The 23,404-nt window shown below is 41.2% G+C and overlaps 1 protein-coding gene across 3 annotated transcripts in view; it reads right to left on the minus strand.

The window, feature by feature from the left end:
• Positions 1-1,062: 1,062 nt before the first annotated feature.
• Positions 1,063-23,404, minus strand: part of LOC102293264 (disks large homolog 4) — a 62,593-nt gene continuing 40,251 nt past the window's right edge. For all 3 annotated transcript variants that reach the window (XM_005922213.3, XM_042220878.1, XM_042220877.1), the window contains exons 3-22: positions 23,348-23,404; positions 16,200-16,253; positions 15,486-15,536; positions 14,398-14,522; positions 12,591-12,760; positions 12,311-12,447; positions 10,671-10,815; positions 9,884-10,019; positions 9,621-9,777; positions 9,424-9,526; positions 8,922-9,036; positions 7,048-7,224; positions 6,896-6,938; positions 6,775-6,805; positions 6,303-6,350; positions 6,090-6,191; positions 5,751-5,923; positions 4,987-5,099; positions 4,786-4,877; positions 1,063-3,872 (exon numbers count right to left, since the gene is read on the minus strand). In XM_005922213.3, the coding sequence (XP_005922275.1) occupies positions 3,766-3,872; positions 4,786-4,877; positions 4,987-5,099; positions 5,751-5,923; positions 6,090-6,191; positions 6,303-6,350; positions 6,775-6,805; positions 6,896-6,938; positions 7,048-7,224; positions 8,922-9,036; positions 9,424-9,526; positions 9,621-9,777; positions 9,884-10,019; positions 10,671-10,815; positions 12,311-12,447; positions 12,591-12,760; positions 14,398-14,522; positions 15,486-15,536; positions 16,200-16,253; positions 23,348-23,404 (2,136 nt within the window). In that variant the 3' untranslated portion in view covers positions 1,063-3,765. The remainder of the gene's footprint in view (positions 3,873-4,785; positions 4,878-4,986; positions 5,100-5,750; positions 5,924-6,089; positions 6,192-6,302; positions 6,351-6,774; positions 6,806-6,895; positions 6,939-7,047; positions 7,225-8,921; positions 9,037-9,423; positions 9,527-9,620; positions 9,778-9,883; positions 10,020-10,670; positions 10,816-12,310; positions 12,448-12,590; positions 12,761-14,397; positions 14,523-15,485; positions 15,537-16,199; positions 16,254-23,347) is intronic.

The raw sequence follows: 23,404 nt of genomic DNA on the forward strand, positions 1-23,404 counted from the left end.
ACAGCGGCCTTACACGCAATCTGAATGTCTACCTACACACACCCAGGCACTGCAGCATATCATGCGATCAAAAGAAGGGATCCTCGTGATTGTGTGCTTTTCTAAAGAGAAAATGGTTCCCCCGATGAGTGAAGGCAGGGTGGGGAAGCAACCAGCAAATAAGAGCCAGAGCAAGTCTGTGCAAATACATCTGAGTGGCGCTTGTGTAAGCAGCTGTAAATGGAGAATGAGTGCCCTCCTCTGGCCGGACTGTTATTTTCTTCACCTGTGGAACTGGGGTGGGAGTCCAACTATTAACAGGAACAAGCAAACAAAGGAAAAAAAGAAGGCTGCTGAGTCCATTTTCAGAAAGCATTTTTTAAATTAATTTTTATTATTTTATAGCTAATTTACAACAAGCGCTTCACTGAACTGGAACATTTTATTTTGCTTGATACTGTCATTGTTAAATATATTTTTCTGCATCAGCTGACTCTGTTGTAACTTTGTAATCAGTCTTTTCTGTAAAAATTCATATACTTTATAAGGAATATCACACTATGATAAGGATGGCTGAGAGAGATATTAAGAAATACACTGAACCCTCAAATAAAGAAACCCAAAACATATTGTTCAATTCATGGATGTGTCGCGGTGTGTCATCGTTTCCGTGAGTTCTCTCTATGTGTAAATGTTAAATGCATGTGTGTGGACGTGCTGATATCTCCTTGCGTGTGTCGTTTCTGTGTTTGAGCAGTTAGAAACTGGGCTGTGGCTCTGATGGATGCTGCACTTGCACCAATTCAGCAGTGTGAACGGCTAAAACCTAAACCCACACGGCACTCCAACAACATATTTACAGCATTTCTGGCCAAGACCCGAGAGTTCTCTCAATGTGAAAAAATACAAAAATATACAGACAGGTGATGCAACTAGTGACAGTTCTTCGCACTCGTGTATATATATATATTATATATCGATAATATATATATATATATATATATATATATATAATATATAGATAGAGATAGATAGATAGATAGATAGAAATATATATAGATAGAGATATATATATTTTATATATATATTTATTTCAAACAGAAATTGATAGTCGTCATTCACAAGCTTCAGCTATTCCAAACTGAGCCAACAGAAGCATGTGAGCATAAAGTAAACAAATATAAATATGAATGGTCACTTCCATCGATACTTCCACCTTTACTCTTTTAATTCAGAACAAATCATAAGTAAATACAAAACACATGCTCTTAAAATCTTGACATGGGGTCCTCCTGCTTTCGCTCGCCATCTTTATCCCGCCGATACCTGTAGCATATAATGCCGTCAGTGCAAACTTTATACAGTTTAAATCTTAGACCCATAAAACCATCTTCATTGCATAACATCATAGCAGTATTGCACTACATCTTCGCGTGCGTGTCTCGCTCTCTCACTCACACACACACACATTACAACCATAAGGATGGATGTTCTCATATAGCATCGCTTCTATTTTATACACGACACGCGCTTTCTTGCCACTCTCGCACCCAAGCGGCAAACACATACCCACACAGTCACACAGACGCACGCAGCTGCATTGCACACGTGTTTCAGTTTGTCTTCAGCGCGTACGAGAACACGTCGCGTGTTCTCGGTTCTAGTGTGAGGTCTGCTTTACGTTGACTTCAATGGTTCAGTTAGTTGTGTGTAGCTTTCTGCTGCGCTTTGCAACACGAAAAATGGGATTGTGTGTAAATCCAAAAACCAAACTGCAATATTACCCCCCGCCCCAAAAAAAAAAAAAATCAATGGAATATTATTTGGAAATGTTAATTTTTTTTTACAGACTTAATCCCGTTAGAAATTGTCATAAAAAAGATATATATGCATATATATATATTTATATATATAGGCTATTTATTTGTTAAACATGACTTAGCTTTAATTTGTGTGGACACGGGAAGGAGAAAGAAGCAGGGAAAACTGGAAGAGAGAGAAAGGATAAAAGGACATATTCCTCCCACACAGAGGAGTCCCCGCACATGAACGAGCACCACCGTGCACACGCAGACACACACACTTACACACACATACGCCATGGCTTTTAACTGCGACCACTGGAGACGGTGTGTACGTCTGCGGCAGGGGAAGGGGGGGTATCTTTTGGAAGAATGACCGATGAGTTTGCTGTGGTGCGATGAAGCTAAGAGCTCTGCTGTTTGTGCCTAGAGAGATAACATTCATCCTGGATGCTGACTAGCAGGTCAGAACAGCCAATCCGCCTGTAGAGGTGTGCTAGGTTACAGCTGAGTTTACGACCCTACGATTGTGTGTCTGTGTGTGTGTGCGGTTGTGTGTGTGTGTGCCGCTGTAAGGGAGTGAGGGTGTGTGTGTGTGGGTGCATGAGTGTGTTTGTGTGCATAAGAGAGTTGAGGCTAAACTACACGCCAGAGCATCTAGTATGCTCAGCACTGGCCTCTCATGACCATAATCACATGATCATGTCTCTCATCTCTTCTTGAGACATGCTAAAAAAAAACAAACTCCTTCACTTTTTTCTCCTTCCTTTAGATTATTATCACGATTTTCTTCCTTTGTTTTTCTCTTCTCTCTCCGTTGTCTTTGAGGATGCATGCAGAAATTCAGCGTATGAGGTTTTTAGCAATATAATTATTTGAACTGCCTTTAAATAATGCCTTGCAATATTCAACATGGGGTGACCCGAACAAACGTCAGTCTTGGCCACTGAGGTGTTATTCTGAGTTCACACCCAGAACCAAGATGAGAATCACAAAAAGAAAAAAATAAAGAAAAAGAAAAAAAAAAGCGGGTCTTTGCTGAGAAAGGACTCCTGGTCACGTGGGACTCAGCGGGATCTGGGCCCCTGTTCTCGGTCTTCCCCGTTCCTGTCCTGAAACAAGGCAGAGGTGGCAGGACGAGGAGGACAGAAAGCCAGGAGATGATATAAAAAGAGTGGCCACTGTCTTTTGTTGTTTGTTTTTAAAGTGAGGGGGGACCTCCATCTGAGACATCGGTGCACTGAGGTGTTCAATGTCGGCATGAGACTCGAGATGGCTCTGTAGGTGAGGCGATAGCACCTCAGGGTCCATCTCTGCAAGGTCATCCTTTATTTTCTTTCGAGCCCTGCTCAGAATTAATGTCTCATGTCCACATACATCTAGACTGCTGTGTTGAGCTCCAGGTGACGTGGGCTGCAGTTCACACCCGGCATCAAAATGCAACTGAAATCCGCCTGAAATAGTCACTTCATTTGCTCCCTATCTGGTGGGAAAGTGCACCTGTATCCAAACACAGGTTAAACACATTACATATACACAAGTTATTATCTGTGATTTGGATATTTGCATCCCCCCCACCCCCACCAGCACCCAGTTTAGGGCGCAGTCACAGCTACATCTAGAGCTGTCCACTCGTGTATCCGAGATGCATTTTAATGCAAAGTGTGAACTGGGTCGGCTTCATTATAGTGGGATACTGGTTTAGTCTTTTCTCTCAGTCTCTTTATACATCGCTGCATTTACATCTGTGTCAGAGTCTCTCTCCTTTTTATTTTTTATTTTTTGGTATCGTTCTTTGCCTTGCGGTGTCGCTGTGTTTTGTCTTAGTATGCGTTTATCTCTCTGTGTCATTCTCAGTGATTGCCTAAGCACTGACTTTGCTGGAGGACAGACAGGCAGGCAGGCGAGGCTGGCTTGGCTGTGAGGGTGAAGGGTGGCGGTCGATCGGTGGTTGTGAGGGAGGGGTGGTCGAGCGGGTGCAGCATCACAGCCTCTCCCGAGTGGGGATCCAGATGTAAGGCCCTGATTGCTCCTCAATCACTGTCTTTACTTTGTGATAGACCTCTTCAAAGCTGTCCCCTTCCACGACAGCTGCAGCGGGACACAGCATGTGCGACAGAAGGAGAGAAAAGAAAAGAACAAATAGAACAAGGTATGGGTTAAAGAAAAAAATGACACAGGCAGCAGGAAATTAAGAGAAAAGAGCAAAGACAGGAGATGAAATTGAAACATTGGTTGGGTGGTGGCGTGGGGATAAAGAGAAACAGGGGAAATGACAATTTAAGATATAATCAATTATGAATATAGTTTTACAATCTGTGTACAACATCAAAGAAGAGGCACATTTACATCAGCTAAGTAGTTCTACACAGTTTCCCACGTGCTTTGAGTGGTTGATGAAATGTCACACCCCCCCACTGTTCATGATTTGTTAGAAACTGTAGACAGTGTTGAATTTGCTGTGAAACCTCGCATTCATATTCTGCCAACTGCTGAGATTTGCCCTAAATGCATCGCTTAAATGTTAAAATGCCCTGAGTCCTCCCAAAAGGCATTCCTTTTCTTATTCAGATCGTTCAGTCGTGCCAGTACAAACGGGAGCGCGGAGCCCGGTCGCTGGCATTTGTTGGCATTAAACAAAAAAAATCTACGAGAGCTACAAGAGGAAGTTTGATCACCTTCTAAAGTGTGCGTACGAGCGCCAGCAAAACACGGTCAGCCTGTTGTTTCTAGAATCTTGTAATGATAAAAGAGATGATTTTTTTCCATATCAAATAGATTATGAGTAATCCTACATTTGAGTGCAAACACAGACGCATAAAATCCTGTTTTTCCATCTGGTTCTGCCAAAACCTAAATGTGAATCCCTCTGCTAAGAATACAGTGATAGACAGTGCATTGAAAAAAGCTTACTTTTTTGTTGACTTTACATTTAAAATGTCCATGTAATTAAGTGCAATCTAAAACCAAACCTCGTGCACATGTGATTGCTGCATGCTCTTACCAGTAAAACACTCTAGGAAGTCTTGTTCTAGTTTGAGGGCTCGGTCCATTCCTTTCCTGGCCTGCTCCTCTGTCAGGCGAGTGTTGATTTCTCTGTTAATCAAATCAAACAAATATAAAATCACACCTGCTTTCAAGCTGTAAAGAATAATCATTGTCAGAATTTTTTTTCTAAATGCATATAGAAGATTTGAGCTCATACAGGACATTCTCCAGCGACTTGGGCCGCACAAAGATGGCAATTGGGTGAAGCTGAGCTGCTTGTAGTCTGCGCACAGCGTTGGCTGAGACATCCAGGATGCAGTGTTTCCCCTGCTGCTCATGCATGCAAGCAAGAACAGAAATGATAAGTAAATACAAAAATAGAATGTTATTTTACTAATGAATATTGTAGGTTAATTGAGCCACAAGAGATTGCAGCTTATTACTTAAACGGAGCATTGCTGTTATAAAACACAAAGTGTTTTTAGTGCAAACGGATTCATCATACTTAAAGGGGTAAGAGTTTTTTTCCCCATGTCTTTTAGTATTATTTATCTACAGTGTTTTGCGTCAGTTGACCAGTTTTGAAGAGATATCTGCCATCACCTGAATACTATGGACTTAAATATTTGCCTTCAAGCTCCTAAAAACTGTGATTTTGTGGTTTCTGAAAGAAGCGTTACTACTGATGTTTCACCACACAGCCCAAGTGCTATTTAGTATATTATACATGATAGAAGGTCGAGTCTGCACATATCTACTCAAACCCAAACCCATTTAGATGAATAAAAAGCAGGTATAGAGGTAAAATATGTAAATATATTTGGGGGTAAACTGTTCCTTTAAGTAATGTCCTTGTGCCTGACTTCATACTCTGGGTACTAAAAGCCGTGGTTTTTATGGCATTATTTTTCAATATCTCAATGAATCTGGAGGTAATGATCCCATTTTATAAAACCCATTATCCAACACGCTGCTGCACACCTGCTCAGCCACCTCACGGACACTCTGGACACTCGTGCCGTACAGGTGACTGTTGTACTGTCCGGCCTCAATGAACCGATGGCTCTGGATGTCCTTCTCCATCTGTTCCCTGGAGGACACAAAGTGATAGTCTCGCCCGTCCACCTCATACTCCCTCTTGGGCCGCGTGGTGTCTGTCAAACGAAGAACAGAAAGCGCACCTCATTTTGAATCTCAGCATCACCTCTGTCTGATGCACTGCGCACACATCGCTTTAATATTGTCGCATTGTGCAGCGGTGGCAGCAAGTGAAAACTGGCGAACACATCTGTCTCCGAGACTGACAGCGTAATCACTTACGTGGGACACAAGATCCAAACTTATCGGGGAACTCAGACAACAGGTCATCATTTATCCTGTCCTTCACAGGACCCAGAATGATGATGGGCCTTGCATAATGTACTTATCATAAAGAGAATGAAAGGATAAAGAGAGAGCGGGATCATTCACAAAAGAGAAAATCAAAACAATGAACATTCGTATAAAAGCCTGAAAGTGCAGACTTCACCTTACCTTCCACTTGGGTAACTGTCTCATAATTGTGTGAGGCTTTATCTCTCCCTGGTGAGAGAACACAGAAGCGTTCGGTTTCTTTTTGCCTTCTTACAAATGACACGTTTGCATCGGCATGCGCGTGTTTGTACTTATATGCAGGGCAGACGATGTATCTTCAAAGGTGGCAGCAAATGTATGAGATATCATTATTGGCAAGGTGTTAAAGGAGTGACTGTTTGACGTAATGTGTGCTTTGGATTATAGCCTTCTGGGAAATACTGAAGGAGAAGTCTTAGATTCATATCTGGCAGTCAATGATCTGCTCAAATAATAGTGGAGAGGCATTTAGAGATATCAGCAATGCCAAGAGTAGAGCAAAGGTGATGATAACACTGCTTTGTTCACACATTTGTTTTAGTTCCAGCTACTTGCACCTTTAATGCATATTACTAATCTCTTAATGGATGCAAAAGAGCATCCACCGAATTACCTTGTGTGCTCAAGCTGTCCCGACCAAGGTCCTGTAACAGAGAAAAGAGCAGATATTTACCAATCAGGACACACTTTGAATGAACTCCCCTCCTTCAGAAAGCTATAATGAACAAACGTACCCTCTCTTTGGTGTTAACACGAGACCACTCTTTTCTTTCCACCCTGTAAGGAAGAAAAATGTGTGACAAAGGTGAGACAACCTGTCATTAGCACTGAGCTGCAGTGCTTTACTCTACATTTCAGTAAGTTTGCTACATATAAAGTGTCTGACCTGTGCTTGCTGGGGATGAAGCCAACCTCTTCAGCCTCATTCTGCGGGCTGACCTTACGGGCCTGCCACCACTCTTCATCTCCGCAGTCCAACACGTGCAGCACGTCTCCAAACTTGAACCCAAGTGCTTGACTGAGAAAGCCACAGTCGGCAGTTTTATCATAGTCAAAAAGAGCCCTGGAAGGAAAAAGAGGATTTCAATTAGGCATTTCATAAAAAGCCTTTAAATATCTTTTTTTTTTAAAGCCACTGATATTCCAAAAACTGCGCTTTTAGTATATTTTAATGTGCATCGTGATAACAGAAACATCCGTACAGTTGGAAACGTTACATTGTAAGAGATGTGTACTAAAAAAATTATTTTTGAATTTTAGCAAGTGTGCTGACTAAATGGAGAGAGAGGACCAGAAACATGCTTGACATTTTCATAAAGACAAAGCGGATAGGAATAAAACATTGGGGGTACGCTGCTATACTGGCATTTTTAAAAATAATTGTTTTTAGCCACCTGTGGCTAGCACTGAGTGCCCCGCACGACTTCAGTTATTCAGAAAAGAAGAATTTGTACGAAATATTGGATTTAGCCTAATTATGAGCTTTAAAAGCATGACTGACAGCGTCTGCTTTCCATGTGCCAGTGGACGTATAACACACTGTGTGAAATGTAACCATGAACTGCTTCTCTTTCCAGGATTTTTTTCGGTCGAGCAAAGCATACCTTGAATACCAGCGACTAGTCCTCTCACCCACACTTCTTATAAAGACCAGTGTGTATTCTGTGCAGTGTGATGTGGTGTTTGGATGTTTGCTTGTTGGTTTTTGGCTTAAAGTATTTCTGCAACCTGCAGTGATTTTGAAGATAATTTGCACCACAAGTACTCTTTAGTTTGTCTTTAATAAACATAGTTAATAAGTTGGCTGGTGTAAATCTTAAAATGGAACATTTCAGAGTAAATTCAATGTGGGTCGGTTGCTGTGTGGCTGTAGAGCTTAGTTTCCATGGATTAATCGTGACATTTTTATTTAACTGCGCAGAAAATAAAGAGCGTTTCAGTAACGTTGGGTTGACTGCTCTAAATGATTACCTTCAGTAAACACGTGAGCCTGTTGTATACACAGTAAACACAGTAATGCAATGGTGTCCTGCTGGTACTCCCTGTAAATCTAATATTGGCGGTGAATACATCAAATGGTAGCTAAATGCATATAAAGGCCCAGGAAACAATAATAAACACTCTAATGCTGTTGACTGAGACATATTTGCAGACAGATACTTTACATTTTTCCTCTTTATTCTTCTTCCTCTTAAGGCTTGTAGTTTTTGTGATTTTTGTATGTCTAGTGCTCACCTTGTCATTTTATTTCTCTATTCTTACTTCATATTGTGTGCCTTTGAAGCCTGACTATACATTGCCTTTGATAACGCTTCTACTTCTACTCTTGCAGCTATAGATCCTATTCTGACTTTCAAAACTCAACACTTCAACTGAACAAGGCTTTGCAAATGTTTCTTTGCAGACACATTTGGCAGCATAATGGCGTTCAAGTGGAAGGACGGCTGAGTTCAAATAATGACATTTTCTTTAGTTAAATATGCTTGACATATTTTTGGCTTTGTGCAGGTAGATTTTTAGCTCTCTGACTCAAAATACTTTAAACAACATTAAATGGAACTAAATCTGCATTATTTGAAGTATTTGAAACATCCATACTATGCTGCAATATAACCACTCTTATTAATGATAAAAAGCTGTGGATTTCTGCTACGCTGCAGTCAAACGATGCATTAACCCAAAAACCGTATCCTCGAGCCACTTTGATCTCATCCTATAAGGCTAATATCAAAGGTAGTTTTTCTGCTTTTAGTGTGAGACCTGATGTAGAAGCCTCTCTTTGGATTACTCCTTAGGGTTGTCGTCCCAGAGCCCATGCTGCTGTTCATCAGCTGTTCCCTCAAGTCATGGATCTTAGCCTCAAAACGACTGTACTCTGCAACAGAGAAACACAAACATATAAGATTCCATATTTTACTCTCAGACACCTAAAATGTTTGCTTCAATAATAATAAAGATCTTTCTCTTTTCCATGTCTAGTCCTTCAGTGGCTGAAGCGTGGATAAATGGATTTAGCTGCAGATGTTTGATCTCTTTGTTTCAAAAAGAATCTAAATGAGAAATTACTAAGTCATTGTTTTGTTCTTTGCCCATCGCCTACATTTCCACCTTATTTAAAAAACTAGTCCTACCATTGCATTTAGTCATTTTCTTCAAAAAGAGATTTTGAAGCTTATTTTAAAGGCCAATTTTTAGACTCATTGCTCAAACAAGTTTTGCAACGTATAAAGTTCTTTGTGAGAAGGTCTCTCAGTGGTTTTACCATCGGGTCGGTACTGTGCGATGATGGTAACTGTCTGGCCAGCGTTCTTCAGTGCTGCAGCTGCCTGTTCGTGTGTGGCCATACGCAGGTCCACGCCGTTTACCTGTCACACACACACCATGACTGTTAACGCCTGACGACCCAGTGCTGCTAAGGATTACATGACTACATGATAACATGAAGAAAACTGTCATTACACTGAGGATCTGATCCCCTTTGTGCAGCTCTCCGCTGAGATCAGCTGGACCGCCTGCCAGGATGAAGGAGATAAAGATCCCCTCGCCGTCCTCTCCTCCGACAATGTTAAATCCCAAACCTGTGGAGCCTCGGTGGATCAAAACTCGACGAGGCTCTCTGAAAAATCGATGAAGGAGACAAAATAAGTTTTATAGGGCTAAAAAGCCCCCATAATAATAATAAATAAACAAGATAAAACTGCAGTTCAAGGATCATTGCTCACCTGGGAATATCATCATCTCCCATCATGCCGTGTAGAACAGGAGAAAACCGACTCGGTGAGGTGGGAGTGAGGGCTTGCGGGTAATCAGATCCGAGATAGTTTGGGTGGCTAAGTTCGGTATCCATATGGGAATATGCTGGAAAAATAAGCACAAAACCAAATGAGGTGTAACATACCAAGCACATGGATTTTATTGTACTTCAATTTTCATGCACTTTTTTCTTGGTTTCAGGTCACAGGTTGCACTGCAACTTAAGAAAACACCAGAAAAATAGAAAAGGAAACACTACGGAAGTAGCGGAAAACAAATCTGTGTTTTGGGGGGAAAAATAACAAGACAAAAGTGACAGAAACCAAAACACGCTGAGACACGCTCAAAATAAACAGAGGATTCATCAGTGTAGTACAAGAGAAAAGGGGAAAGTAACGTGTTTTAATACTGTACATACATGTTTGCTATTAGACGTTTACTGTTAGCTTGCTATTCCATTAAGTTTCTGTCTCCCAAAATCACATCTGTTGTGTTTTGTGAAACTTTTTTCTGGTGAAATTTGTATTTTTGTAGCTCTCACTTTGTAGAGAAAACTGGTAGAAACTGGTTCTGAACTGAGCTTTTACTATTCATAGAAATCCCACAGTCATCTCTAGCACTTAATAAGACTTTTTCTCCCTCTGTTCTATTTTTGACAGCTGTTCCAAACACAAAAAGAGCAGGTCTTGTTTTTAATAGCTCAAAGTTCTCTTTAATACGGGGTGAGGAAATTTGGGCAGAAGGATGGAGGCTTACTGCTGGTGAGGTCAGGAGGGTTGTACGAGTTGGTCAGGAACAGGTTGTTGGGCTTGGCCACCCTGAGGTACACCACCTCGGCTGTGTTCTTCAGAGCCCCCACCGCATCCTCGTGCATCACATCCTCCAGACACACGTTGTTCACCTGATTGTTCGCAACAAACAAGGAAACACAGGTAAGGTAACAAAGTGCAAATAAGAAGGCTGTCACCCCTGTGACTTCATTATGTGTGATCCAGCAGCACTCATGGATTAGATTTAGCAGAGACATTTAGCAGCTAGATTCCAGTAATGAAAGCAAAATTACAGTTTAGTCTGTGGAAAGTTAATACATGTTAGGGAAAGATGTTAATAACATTAATTTTTAATGGTAGAACAATAAGTTTTAAGAGATTTATTGTAACACAGACCAGTTTGAATAATACGCTAAGTGAAGTTGCTCCATGAGAGAATCTCTCTTTGTCTAAAAGCGGGAGTCACATTCATTTCCATCCATGGGCTATATTCAACCCCATGAGATATCAAGTGTGCCAGGCCAGTAAAACCACTTCCTAATAACTTAGAAGAAATATACACATCTAAAATTCTCCCTGTTTTTTTTACTGTAATAAGGTACAAGATACATTTGGAAAATGTTCATATTTTATGAAGCATCCAGGAGTCTGAACCTTTTGAGGTCCTCTCACCCTGAGCTGGTCTAGGTGGATTGCTGCCCATCCCTAAGCCTGGTTTTGCTAGAGGTTTCTTCCTGTTAAAAAGGGGTTTTTCCTTCCCACTGTTGCCAAGTGTTGGGGTCTTTCTTCTACTATTTCTGGGCCTTTAACTTCCAATGTAAAGTGCCTCAGGGAGACTGTTGTTGTGATTTGGCGCTATATAAATAAAACGGAATTGATTTAAATGCATATATATCTTAAGAAAAACAATATCCTCCACATTCAGTCAGTCTACTGTTAGTATAACCAAACGCTTTGTCAAATGTGGAAAAATCGCATCAGTCACACTTAGCAAAGCGTTCCAGATGGGACCCTGTGGAGGGCTGGTTCTGGCTCACTGACCTCATGTTTGACACCTCTGATGCAGAAATTAGAGTATAAATCGCTAAACTCAAATTGGTTTAGACACCTTTAAAGTGGACGGGAAATGCAGGGAGAGAAATAGTTGGAATGACAAGTTCCAGCTGATTGAGAGTTAAATCAAAGAAACTGTGGCTGCGTGGTGTTAACTGTAGGTTACAGAGAGAACACATAATGTATTTTTTAACAAATTCACAGGGAACAAAAGGATGCTGCCACATCCCATTCTGAGTTAAAGCAACGGCTCAGACACCATTTAGTGGGAACAGCACCATTTTGAAGCTGGTGGTGTTGAGCTGTGTGTTCCCCAGCAGGTGGCAGTAATGCTGCTTAGAAATCACTCTGGCATTGTTGTAGTTAAGGCTCACTCCATCCTACACATCTGTTAACATATTAATGGCTGTAATGTCAAACCATGAAAACTGAGAGCTGTAATTTATCTTGGCTCTTGATACATCAGTGCCTCATATGTGCGCAATGTGTGAGTGTACATACAGGTGAACACGAGTCCATGTATGAGAACACATGTCCCCGCATGCTGGAAGCTATTATATGTGAGTGACTGACCGCTAAGATCTTGTCTCCAATCTGCAGACGCCCATCTTTATGAGCTGCTCCGCCTTCAATGATCTTAGTGACATAGATGCTGTTATCTCCTGGTATGTGCTGGTTCCCCACCCCTCCAGCAATGCTGAAACCTAATCCTGAGAAAAGGGGGAGCAGAGCGTGAGCAAAGGAGGTGCAGGTTAACACAGAGTAGATTTGCTAAATCCAGAGGGCACAGCTTAGCATCCGTAAGCCCACGCAAAAGCCTTGATGCTTTGCACCAGTCCTCGCTTGCACATACCTTTAGGCCCTTTGATGAGCTTGATTTCAGTGACTTTTTCCGCTGCTGGTTTTCTGCGGAGAACGTAGAGGCGGACGATAGCACCTGCCTCCTTAAGAGCCTCCACAGCTTGGCTATGTGTCACCTCCCTCACGTCCACATCATTCACAAATAGGATGCAGTCGTTCACACTAAGAAATGGAGAGAGACAGAGAGAGACTGTGGGCGCGAGAGGAAAAAATACCGCATGAGTTTTTGTTTTGGTGAAGAAGTTTGGGTGTAATCCTCCACCAGACGAGGTCAGGAACAGTCAATCTCCAGCTACAGCCGCGCTGGGGATCCAGTTTCACTGCAGACTTTTTTTTTTCTCCACTTCTCAGTGACTAAGATTAAAGAGGGTATAATCTCTTGCTCTATTGATTTAGCACCGGGGGAAAGCTGCAGTATAGCTTCTTTGTGTTAACCGCTCATAAAAAATGATGACGACTTGATAGGTAAAGCGAAAGTGACAGCCTGTGTGTATAGGAGAAGCTGATCTTCAGCGATGAAATTGCTATTTTCAGACACACACATTTTTTTCCCCCTCCAGGGCCATGTTTTCGTGATTCCATTCATGTATTCAAAATGTATTTTATAGCCATGAAAATGATGATGCGTAAATAGGACTGAAATTATTCTTGCAGGCTGCCGGAGCTTTAACCACTGAAATACATCGCTATAGTCAAATCCAAAGGGACCCAATCACAGCTGACATCTTCATGCAAATGATGTTACATCATCCGAGCTGCATATTATCTGCAAGGCTGCATGTAGGAAAGATTTAAAACATTTTTATCATGCAATGTTTTTTTCAGCCTCCACAGAGCATCTGTATATATTTATTGATGCACTGTGTTGATTTGAGCACAACCTTTATTAAACATGTGTATGTGTAGGGGACTAAATATTCCAAATAACCGTCATTTAACTGCAAAAAATAAATAAATCAGTTACTTTGATGGAAGAACCTTTTAACAACCACGTTAAAATAAGCAGATAGTAGCTTAATCAAAGACCAAGGACAAAAAAAATACTTGCATTCAAGCAAATATGAGCATTTTCATTAGGTCTTCTTCAAACTCATCATTCCAGATGGAGGTTTATAGGTCAAGTGTAAAGAAGACGATGCGTCTGTGTTAAAGCACAGTCACAGAAATGGATCCTAAGTGTTGTTTTTTTCCCACAGAAAGGCAAACTCTGTACTACATCCTCTTATGAAAGTGGCAAAACATGCATATTATTACATATTCTTGCAACAAGCATGATTAGGATTCCATCTTTTTTCATTTAAATTTAGGCGCAAACAGTTCTTTTCTTCCAAAAAATATGTTGCAGCTTGCCGCTACATGTTTTGTCTATTAAGTGAGAGTGTGGAGATTTATGGCACTAACCTTGACACATTTTAAACTTGCTTTTCCATATCGTGAGTTTAAAGTGCGACCTAATTTGTCATATACAACATATTTAAGCCTTACTTTACTTCTTTTAACCATGGCATCAAAATGCTAAAAGATCTTTAAACATGTCGGGGAAGAAAATACAAACTCTTAGCTAGGCTAAGGCATGCCTTTCTTGAGTTAAACAGACAGATGCTCTTACATGTAGCTCTGAAGCTGAGCAGACTGAACGAGCAACGAGTTATGTAAAGTACTGTGTTACATTACTTTGCACTTAAAAAAGAAGACGGGAGGCTTTGCTTAAGCATCCACTTCTCTTGTCTTGGGTTTTGGAATGTATGTGCGTACAGACTGGATTTGTGTTTATTGTCGCTCGCTGTGTGCGCTTTTACCTCAGCCGTCCATCCTGAGCAGCAGCTCCTCCAGGTATGATTTTGGTGATGAAGATGCTGGGGTCATCGCCCACGTGAGGGTTGTCTGTTCCCCCTGCTATGCTAAAGCCCAGGCCTGAGTTACCCTGCAATTCAATGCAAACAAAACACACAGTTATTCATGTGCAAGAGAAAGTTTTCCTGTGACTGCATGCAGTCCTGTGAAAAAACAAAAAACACAGCTCTATTGAGCTCTTGCAACAGCATTTTAATAAGGCTGATGTCTGTACTTTGACTGGGACATTAAAATACCCTCTTTTTCTCTTTTTAAGCCATTCTGTTGTAGATTTGCTGCTGTGCTTGGGGTCACTGTTCTGTTTCCTGATCCGTTTGGGCTTTTGCTCACGTTTGACTCTAGATTACTTTAGTAAACAGTGGAGTTTATGTTTGACTCAATGCCATTGAGGTGCCTGGGTCTCATGGCTCTAAAACAAGCCAGTGCTTGACAGTTGGCATGAGGTGTTGGGCGCTGATATGCTGTGTTTGGTTTGGGCCAAAACTTTCCACTTTGGTTTGTTTACATAAAACTTTGCAAACCTTTACAAAGCTGTGTTGCCATGTTCTTTTTACAGAGAAGAGGATTTCTCCTGGCAACTTTTCCAAATATGCCATACTTGTTAAGTCTTTTTATAACTGTACCGTCATCAACCTAACATTTAACTCTTGGATTTTTGGGAATTTCTCTGAGCCTTGCACAGTCTGACTTTGGGAAAATTACCGCACTCTGTTATCAACAGACCAGCAAACTGTCAAAACCTGAGCTTTTACTTGCTGAAAATCACTTAATCACGTGCATTTGATTAGCAGCGCCTTGCTGCTACTTAATTCTCTTTGTCATCTGAAGGTTTCGTGTTTCCATGTCTTTGAATGACAGGAGTGGCATTTATAGATATATCACTCACAGCACTTTTACATTCATGCATCCATAAAAAGCTTGACTTTGACTCGCTCTAACTTTTAATCCCGATGCTGTCCATACGATAAGAATCACAGCGCAACTGGACTGTAAATGTGTAATGAGGTTTAAAAGATCACATCATGACACTCACTCTCTCCAGTGTGATTTCCTCATACTCGATTTCACCTTCTGTCCCATTCACCTGTCAAGAAGACATCAGTTTAAGGGTGGTGTCCCTGTAGACCATTTTTGTCACAACCAGTCAGCTAAATTTTATCTCTAGCATTAGTCCCGTGGACCGGATCATCATATGTGCACTATTGACTGCTGCACTGTTCTTTCAGTACCATTCTTCCTTCTGGATGAACAACTTGGCTCCACGTCAGCTTTACCTTTGCAATTACAGTTCAAGAGGACGAGGAGATTTAAGTAACTTCAGTCTTCAGTGTTTTGGTGTCTGACCTAGAAAACAACTTCTCTTCATGCGGTAGTGGTGCAAAAATGCTGCTGCTGCTGCTGCTCTGTGATTGCAGGCATTTCCACATTCTCTACACAACTCGTGATGATACGGTCACTGCTTTTCCTTACAGATATGACACCATTTCAGAACTCTGAAGCAAATTAAGGAATATTTCTATTCTCCCAAATGTATATCAAACAAAGAAAGCTAATTTAATTAAAATGGAAGAAAAATTCATCACTGTTACCGTGCAGATTAAAACAGTGTGCAAAGCCCTACCTGCAGGGTGGGAAAGGAGTGGAATTGAACTGATAATGTACAATGAATATGAAGGCAGTTAAGTTAGCCATGTGGTTAAGCCTAACGTAATAATACAATAAAGGGAAGATTAAACATAATCCTTACATATGGGGAGCCATCGAGTGTGTCAGTGTTCACGACCACTGGAGGAGTGTTTCCCTGGAGGCAGAGAGAAAGGAAACATTATTAAGAAATAATGGCAGAAATTCAAATGTGAGGCAAGTCTCGGCTGAGCTCTCAGTGTACCCTTGAAACCTGCAGTCGCAGCCAAGACTGATGACCATTTTAGCTGTAAGCTGTGATGACACTGCTCTCACTATGCTTTGGTTATCACTCTGCTAAAGGATGGAGAGCACTGCGACTAAACCATTTGTTATCATCCGTCCATGATGGACACAGAAATAATTCACGCAGGCCCTTATACTCATGGCCATGGTTTTATTTTTGCTCTAGCTGCTAGTTGAATTACAGAGCTGATGCACTAAGTGGTCATCTCATGGATATTGCGGATATGCCTCCTGCCCATCGTTTCAAAACAAACATCTCAGTATTTCGTACATATGGCAATTTCTGTGGAGAGTCGGAGGATGATGAAGACACGGTAAACTGGTGTAATGACAATGACACACAGCATGATTAGCCCATTTAGTATAATGCCGGCTCGCTTAATGGTCGGCGATTCTGTCCTAAACCATACAGCAGCAAAGCTCACAGAGCCAGATTAAACCACAGCATTTCAACAAGTTATCCATCAGGATCAAAGTGATGCAGAAAATAGCACAAAAAGCAGCAAATCAGTGGGTGGACAGGATTTGTGGCGTGGACGTGGGTTGGATTTACCTGCCAAGAATTTTCTTCCAGCTCACCTGAAGTGTCACAGTTTATGCACGCTCTTTTATTTCACTTCAGTTTCATTCATACAGCACCAGCTCGCCACAGCAGACATCAACACTGTACTCTCGTTCTTTCATCATTCTTTCTGGGATTCACTCACATCTTCAGTCTGTCGCTCTAAAATGTGAATACACTGTTGACCGACTCCCTGTGCAAACGCCATTGTTCATTTTTTTTTGTTACTGTTCTTTAGCGCACGCTGATTAGCATGGGGAAGACACTGTGCATCCAAAAGTGCTTACAGAAAAGCAAACAGCAGCACAAAATCAGCCTGCTGACCTTCACAGACCTGACAGCTCTGACACACACAAACAGCTACGCGGCCAATCCAAACACATGCGCTTTCAATAAAATGGCTTCATAATCCTAGCCAGTGATCTTTATGGGATGCAAAGGGAAGTTATTTGTTTACACTCTCTAAGACGTTCAAGCTGAGCCAGAGGAAGAAGTGTTATCCGTTTATTCATATTTTCTCTGAAAACAACATCTGGATGTGATACACTGTAGAAATACATTATAGCAGTGCAGCAGCTTTTCAGCAGACTTTTAACAACATGCATTTTGACTGATCACAGCAGGAAATGCAGATAATTTACATTTTGTTTGTAATGGTTCAGTTTCATTAGGCGTTTCATGGCGCAGCAGGAGAAGTGCAGGGGTAACTAATGACATTAATGAAGCCTTTGTTTCACTCTGTGTCCCAGAGCTACCACGCACTATAACAACATCCTGGCACAGCAAATTATTTCATTAACAACATTATTTATATCTGAGGAGCCAAAAAGTTCAGTGAAGCCTGCTCCTTTTAAACATGCTTGATGTGTGGAATTGCCCGACGACTCGGGCAATTTCACAAAACGTCAGTCCTCCTAAAGAAAAGACACAAATCTCTCTTCTGACGAGTGTTTCAACTGCTCACTGTCTGATTGCAGCATCGCCTGTGCACGGCTTCATCACGCACGGTAGCCGCATCCAGCGGTGCTACTGAACATTACGTCAAATTCATCCTTATCTGGAGAGGGAAATAATGAGTATAGCTAGCAGAAATCTAAGCCTAGTGCAGGCAATTTCCCTGCAGGGATTTTGACAGAGCTCTCTTTCTGTCTCTCCGCTCTGTCAAGTCTTTCGACATCAGGGCGGTTAGGATTTACAGTGTTTGGCTGCTCTTGCCCACCTATATTTTAACGCCACCTATTCAGCCATCCCTGGCATGGCTCTATAGGCAGCACCGCCATCCATCAGCAAACGGACACTAATGCATTTACAATTCAAGCAGGACTTTGCAAATTTGCATCACTACTCACACACGGCCTGAGCAGGACTTGATTAGTATTAGCAGATCTGATTACTCGAGCTCACTGTGATTAAAATGTCTGTTATGAGCTTTAATGGCAGCAATTTGAAAAGTTGAAAAAAATCCCGGTGCCTTTTAAATCACACAATAACACAATGCACATACTTTAAAATATTTAAATAACAAAACACACTAATGTAATATTCTGTGCCGGTGACATTTTCATTAAAATCTGTGCAACTATGCTGAGGTGAAGTCATACAAACAAACAAACATGAAGTAAACATGTTTAAAACATGCCTACCATTTTATGATGCCGACGTTTCTTGCCCTTCCGCACATTGTTGAGGAATCGGCAGCCCATCTTTTTGGCGTACCACACAGACATAAACATTGTGCTTCTGTCCTTAGATGTCAGTCACTGATATTCAATATTACACCCTGTTCAAGTCTTACAACGATATACAGACACACTGAAAGTGTCAAGGTGTTTTTTTAGAGTACCCTCTGCAAGCATCTTCATTCAAATTCACCACGAAGTACCACCAAGGTATTGTTGCCAAGCGAGCCATTAGGTCTAGGCCCTGCCATAACAGTAAGCTTCCACAGTGGATCAATTAAAAGATACCTGTTTCAACTTAAGATATTACACTTGAGCTTTACATTTAACTCAAATCTAATCGAACCCTGCTGGCATGCTCAAGACATGCAACGATTTCATGTCCAGAATCACAGAAAGAGCACAGCTCAGTAATGTTTTCCTCCTGTTGAGTCGGTGCTGAAGATTTCATCCACCAAGGCTGAGGCTGATCACTTGTTGCCAGTAAGTCTTGTTGTTATCTGATACCCGATCATCCACTCTTCGGGAAGCCATCTATCCAGAATAAAAAGAAATAGATCCCTTCATTCTCCATCCTCTCTGGTAGTGGACTACGATAGCCGTGCCTCCCTGCTACTGGTCTGTGCTCAGAGAGAATGCAGTTCACATTTTCTGCTGCTACTGTACTGTACCCCTCCCATCCCTGCTGCTGAGAGAAAGAGGAGCAGGCAGGAAAGTTTGATGGCAATTACTTAGCTGTCTCACTGTATAATGTCTACGCTGGTGATGTGAAAGGCTGAGGAATTATACTTTGACTGAACTTAAGAAGGACAAGTGGCGCAAACTGGCCTCCCTTTTTTCTTAGGGAACACTCGACACTGAAAGGTTTGTGAGTACTGTACCAGTTCTAGTAAAAAGAATGAAGCCTGAACACAGTAGTGACAGCTTGGTTGGAAAAAAATGAAGCTTGCCATGTGACGTTTTTGCCAGACCTGAGCTGTTTTTGAAAGTCTGTATATGTCCGTAAATTAGGGCCCTTCAAAGGAGATTTGGATTTGCGACGTGAGGAGAAGCTGGAGTAATTGCAGGGCAGCGTTTACAGATAATGAACAAATCCTCCTTTTAATTTCATTAAATTTATTTAATTTCAGCTCAATATTTGTGTCTCTTCTGCTCTCTTCGGCTTTCTGCTTCACCATGTTAGCGCTGCTTCATTCAAAAACAGCAAAAACAGCAACAGAGAGTGGCTGGTTTAACATTTGTTTATCTTGGTTTAAGATGCCGATGCCCTCGTGTGACATCCGCTCATTGTCAATATTGTTTTTTGCAGCTTTACTGCAAACACAAATTATTTTCAAGTTGGGCGATCAGTATAAAACATCATTTTACATAAACTTATCAACAACGTAGCTGCCTGCAAATGCATTTTTGTTTTGTTATGATGAATATAATTGTGTTGAAAATAACATCGAATATAATAATATTCTCTCAAGACATCTCTAAGGACCTTATTGAAGGACCTGTCATCACTATTGACAGCAATACTCCTGACCAAATATGGAGTTGAAGAAAAGAGGAGGGGTTTGTTTGCCATTTTTACCTTGAATAATTAAACAGGACATGAGGTTACTATGAAAGCACACCACCATGTACAGAAAAAAAGGCTTAAATGATCCTTTTTCCAAGCTTGTGCAAGCTCTCTCTTTCAGAAAGACAGATGGATTGGCAGGCGTGGAATATATATGCACAAATGCATGCACGCACACTGAACAGACTTAAGCAAGGACATGCTGAAGGACAAGCTGTCAGCAAACGTTCTCATTCTGTGAAATAAAATCCCTCCATTTACCTATCTAATATTTTCGCCCTTCTGCAAGGCCCTCTCTATCCTTTACTCCGCCATTCAGCACGAACAGCTCTCTCATCCTCTTTCAGCATTTTTTCTCCCCCTCTTTCTCTCTCCCCTCTGCTTCCCAAAGGACCTGAGCTGCGGCTGCTCAGTAATTACACTGAAGCTGCAGGGACGTATTTAAACATTTATTAAAGAAAAATAGGGAGGATGGGAAAATGAAGATGGAAACCAGATACTGACCAGACAAGAATGGAGAAGAGAAAGGGGTAAGGTATAATGGAGAGCTCTTGGGGAATCTCTACAGAAACGTGTAACTGATCCTTACGTTAAAAACAAACTGTCTTTTTTTTGTGCAAAGTGTCAGACACGTGTCAGAGGGTTTAACTGCTTTGTCTGAAGAAGGATTTGTCTGATTTGGGCTGCGTACTGCGTCTGTGGTTGGAGACAAGAAAAGTGATATGCATCCTTTTTCATTAGAACTGAAGGAGTATAACAAATGGGTTGGTGGGAGTCTTCAGTAAGCACTTACAGCCTTCTGCTTCTCACTTTCAGCTTGTCAGGTGAAGGATTAATGGCAAAGATAGGCACTGTGTAGAGTTTTTATCTCAACAATTCAAAACTGTCACAATAAAAGTACCTCATACATTATTAAAAAAGCCTACCCTAGGTTGTTTTTTGTTTTGTTTTTTCATTTTTAGACAGATCTCTGTCTTTAAGGAGAATTATATAAAGAGAAAGAGAACAAAAACAGTGCTTTCAGGCCAGTACATTCAGAATATATCGAATCAGATGACCCTAACCCTTTAAAGCATTATTTTCATATAAACTTGTAATAAGAAAACAAAGAGTGAATTCACTTTCTAAAGAAATCTCCACGTGTTACAGACTGGATACAATGTGACACAAAAAAGCTTTCATTTGCTGTTAGACCGTGAACTTTAAGTAAACCAACAGCAGATAAATAAAAGCAGAGCAGTCAACACATCAGTTTCTATGTTTATGCAGGCTCGAAGAGTCACATCGAGTAAGAGGCGGGAAGATTCATCAGCATGAGCTCAGATCGATATCAAAAGTTCTGCGCAGTTTGAAGAAAAAAAAGATTTCTAATTACATTACCAGATAAGTTTAAAAAAATGGATGTCATTTGAAGCTAAAGCACCTCTTTGCTAAATCATGTACATAACCCAAAGACCTTCTATTACTTGCCAAACCATTGCAGTGCTTCCAGAGACAATCCTACCCATAAATCAATGGGCCCTGGAGTGGTACTGGCAAACCCCACACCATTAGAGCAATAAAGACACAGACTGACGATACCACCTACACATCAATGACAACCACACGGGCATTACATCGGCTGCAAACACGTCCACACACAAAGGCATTGCCGCAATGCATCTTGAAGACAAGACACACTTAACCCGACCGGTGGGGAAAATTGAGTGCATGCATCAACAGAATGCAGTCGTTCTGTGCATGTTTGAAGGAACGCATACAAACACATTTTTCTTACTGATGACTTCATGCTGGAGGCTGCGTGGTCTCCCATATGTTAAACAGTTTAATTCTAAGCATGCGTTATTAATTGCGTTGTGTTCAAAGTCAGGGCAGGCCCACAAAGACAAAGAATGACGTATAGTTTACAAGAGTAACTACTTGTTCGAGAGACACGGAGAGACTGAAAGCCAAACTCCACAGTGCACTTATTTCAATGATCCTGTCTTTTTGCTTTTAAAGTAATTATGTAGCAGCTCATTTCTAATGTTCAGATTTTCGACTAATAGAAACACAATATAATATTGTGTGTCTTTCGTTCTGTCTTCCTCCCCTCACCCCAAATTGGCCAGATGGCAGCCTCTGACCCTGTTTCGGCCATATGTTTCTTCCTGTTCGAAGGAAGTTTTTCCTTCCCACCTTTCCCAAACCACTTACTTAAAAGGGGTCAAAGGGGCTCTTCGATTGTTGGGCTTTTCTCTTGGTTACCTTACAGTCTAAAGCACCACGAGGCGACTGCTGTTATGATTTTTGTGCTACATAAATAAAATGTAATTAAATTGAGTATCCTAATAAAAGGTTAGGAAGGAACAACTTCTCAGTGGTGATAGATACATTTCTGGACCACTATAAGCACGTTTCGCCTTGCAACTGCGAGCAACACATTGAGCAAGATGCAAATGCAACCTCTCTCAAACCTCACAAAAATGCTTTATAGAGGAAGCAGGACAGCCAGCTTTTCAAGGTTATGAAAGTTGAGTGTGCACGGTCTAACACTGACACCTACAGGTTTCAGTCTCCCCTTGCAAATCTCTGCTTGTCTCCGTCTGTCCATATCCATGCCACAAAGGTTTAGCAATGTAGCACTAAAGGTTTAGCAGTGACATACATCAGGACTTCAGATATGTGTCTTGACCACAAAGATAGTTTTCTCATTGTGTTACATGTTTTAGGATTGTTGGGAAATATGAACTTCTACATGCACAAAAATGCTATAGTAGATTATGTGTTGTTTAATTAGAACATAGGAACTGAAATATGCACGTAACGACAGATCTGAGCCTTATGGTGTGATTGAATTTTCAACATTTGAAAAACTATTTTAGTGATTTCTGTGATTTTAGTCCCAAAAATAGCCACTGAGTACGAGCAGAACAAATCTGTTAGACAAAGGAGATTTGAATGACAGTGAGCATGAAGCCGCTGATATGATCAGAAACAGATGACCTCATACTCTGGCAGTACAGATAAAATGGCGATGAATGGGCAGCTGTCTCTCTGCAATCAGACAGCCAGCCAAAGACACGGAACAAAGATAAAAATCACACTGATTATGATGACTGATGATGATACTGGTAACTTTCACGTTGATGGACCAGCACGGATTGCTGTGCTCTTACCAGTGTGGAAACAGCGGAGGTGTACATTGGAGTGTGTCCCGTAGACATCAACACAGG

This window comes from Haplochromis burtoni, unplaced genomic scaffold, assembly GCF_018398535.1.
Source record: "Haplochromis burtoni strain Fernald_Lab_line unplaced genomic scaffold, NCSU_Asbu1 Contig_56, whole genome shotgun sequence".
NCBI classification, from domain to species: Eukaryota; Metazoa; Chordata; class Actinopteri; order Cichliformes; family Cichlidae; genus Haplochromis; species Haplochromis burtoni.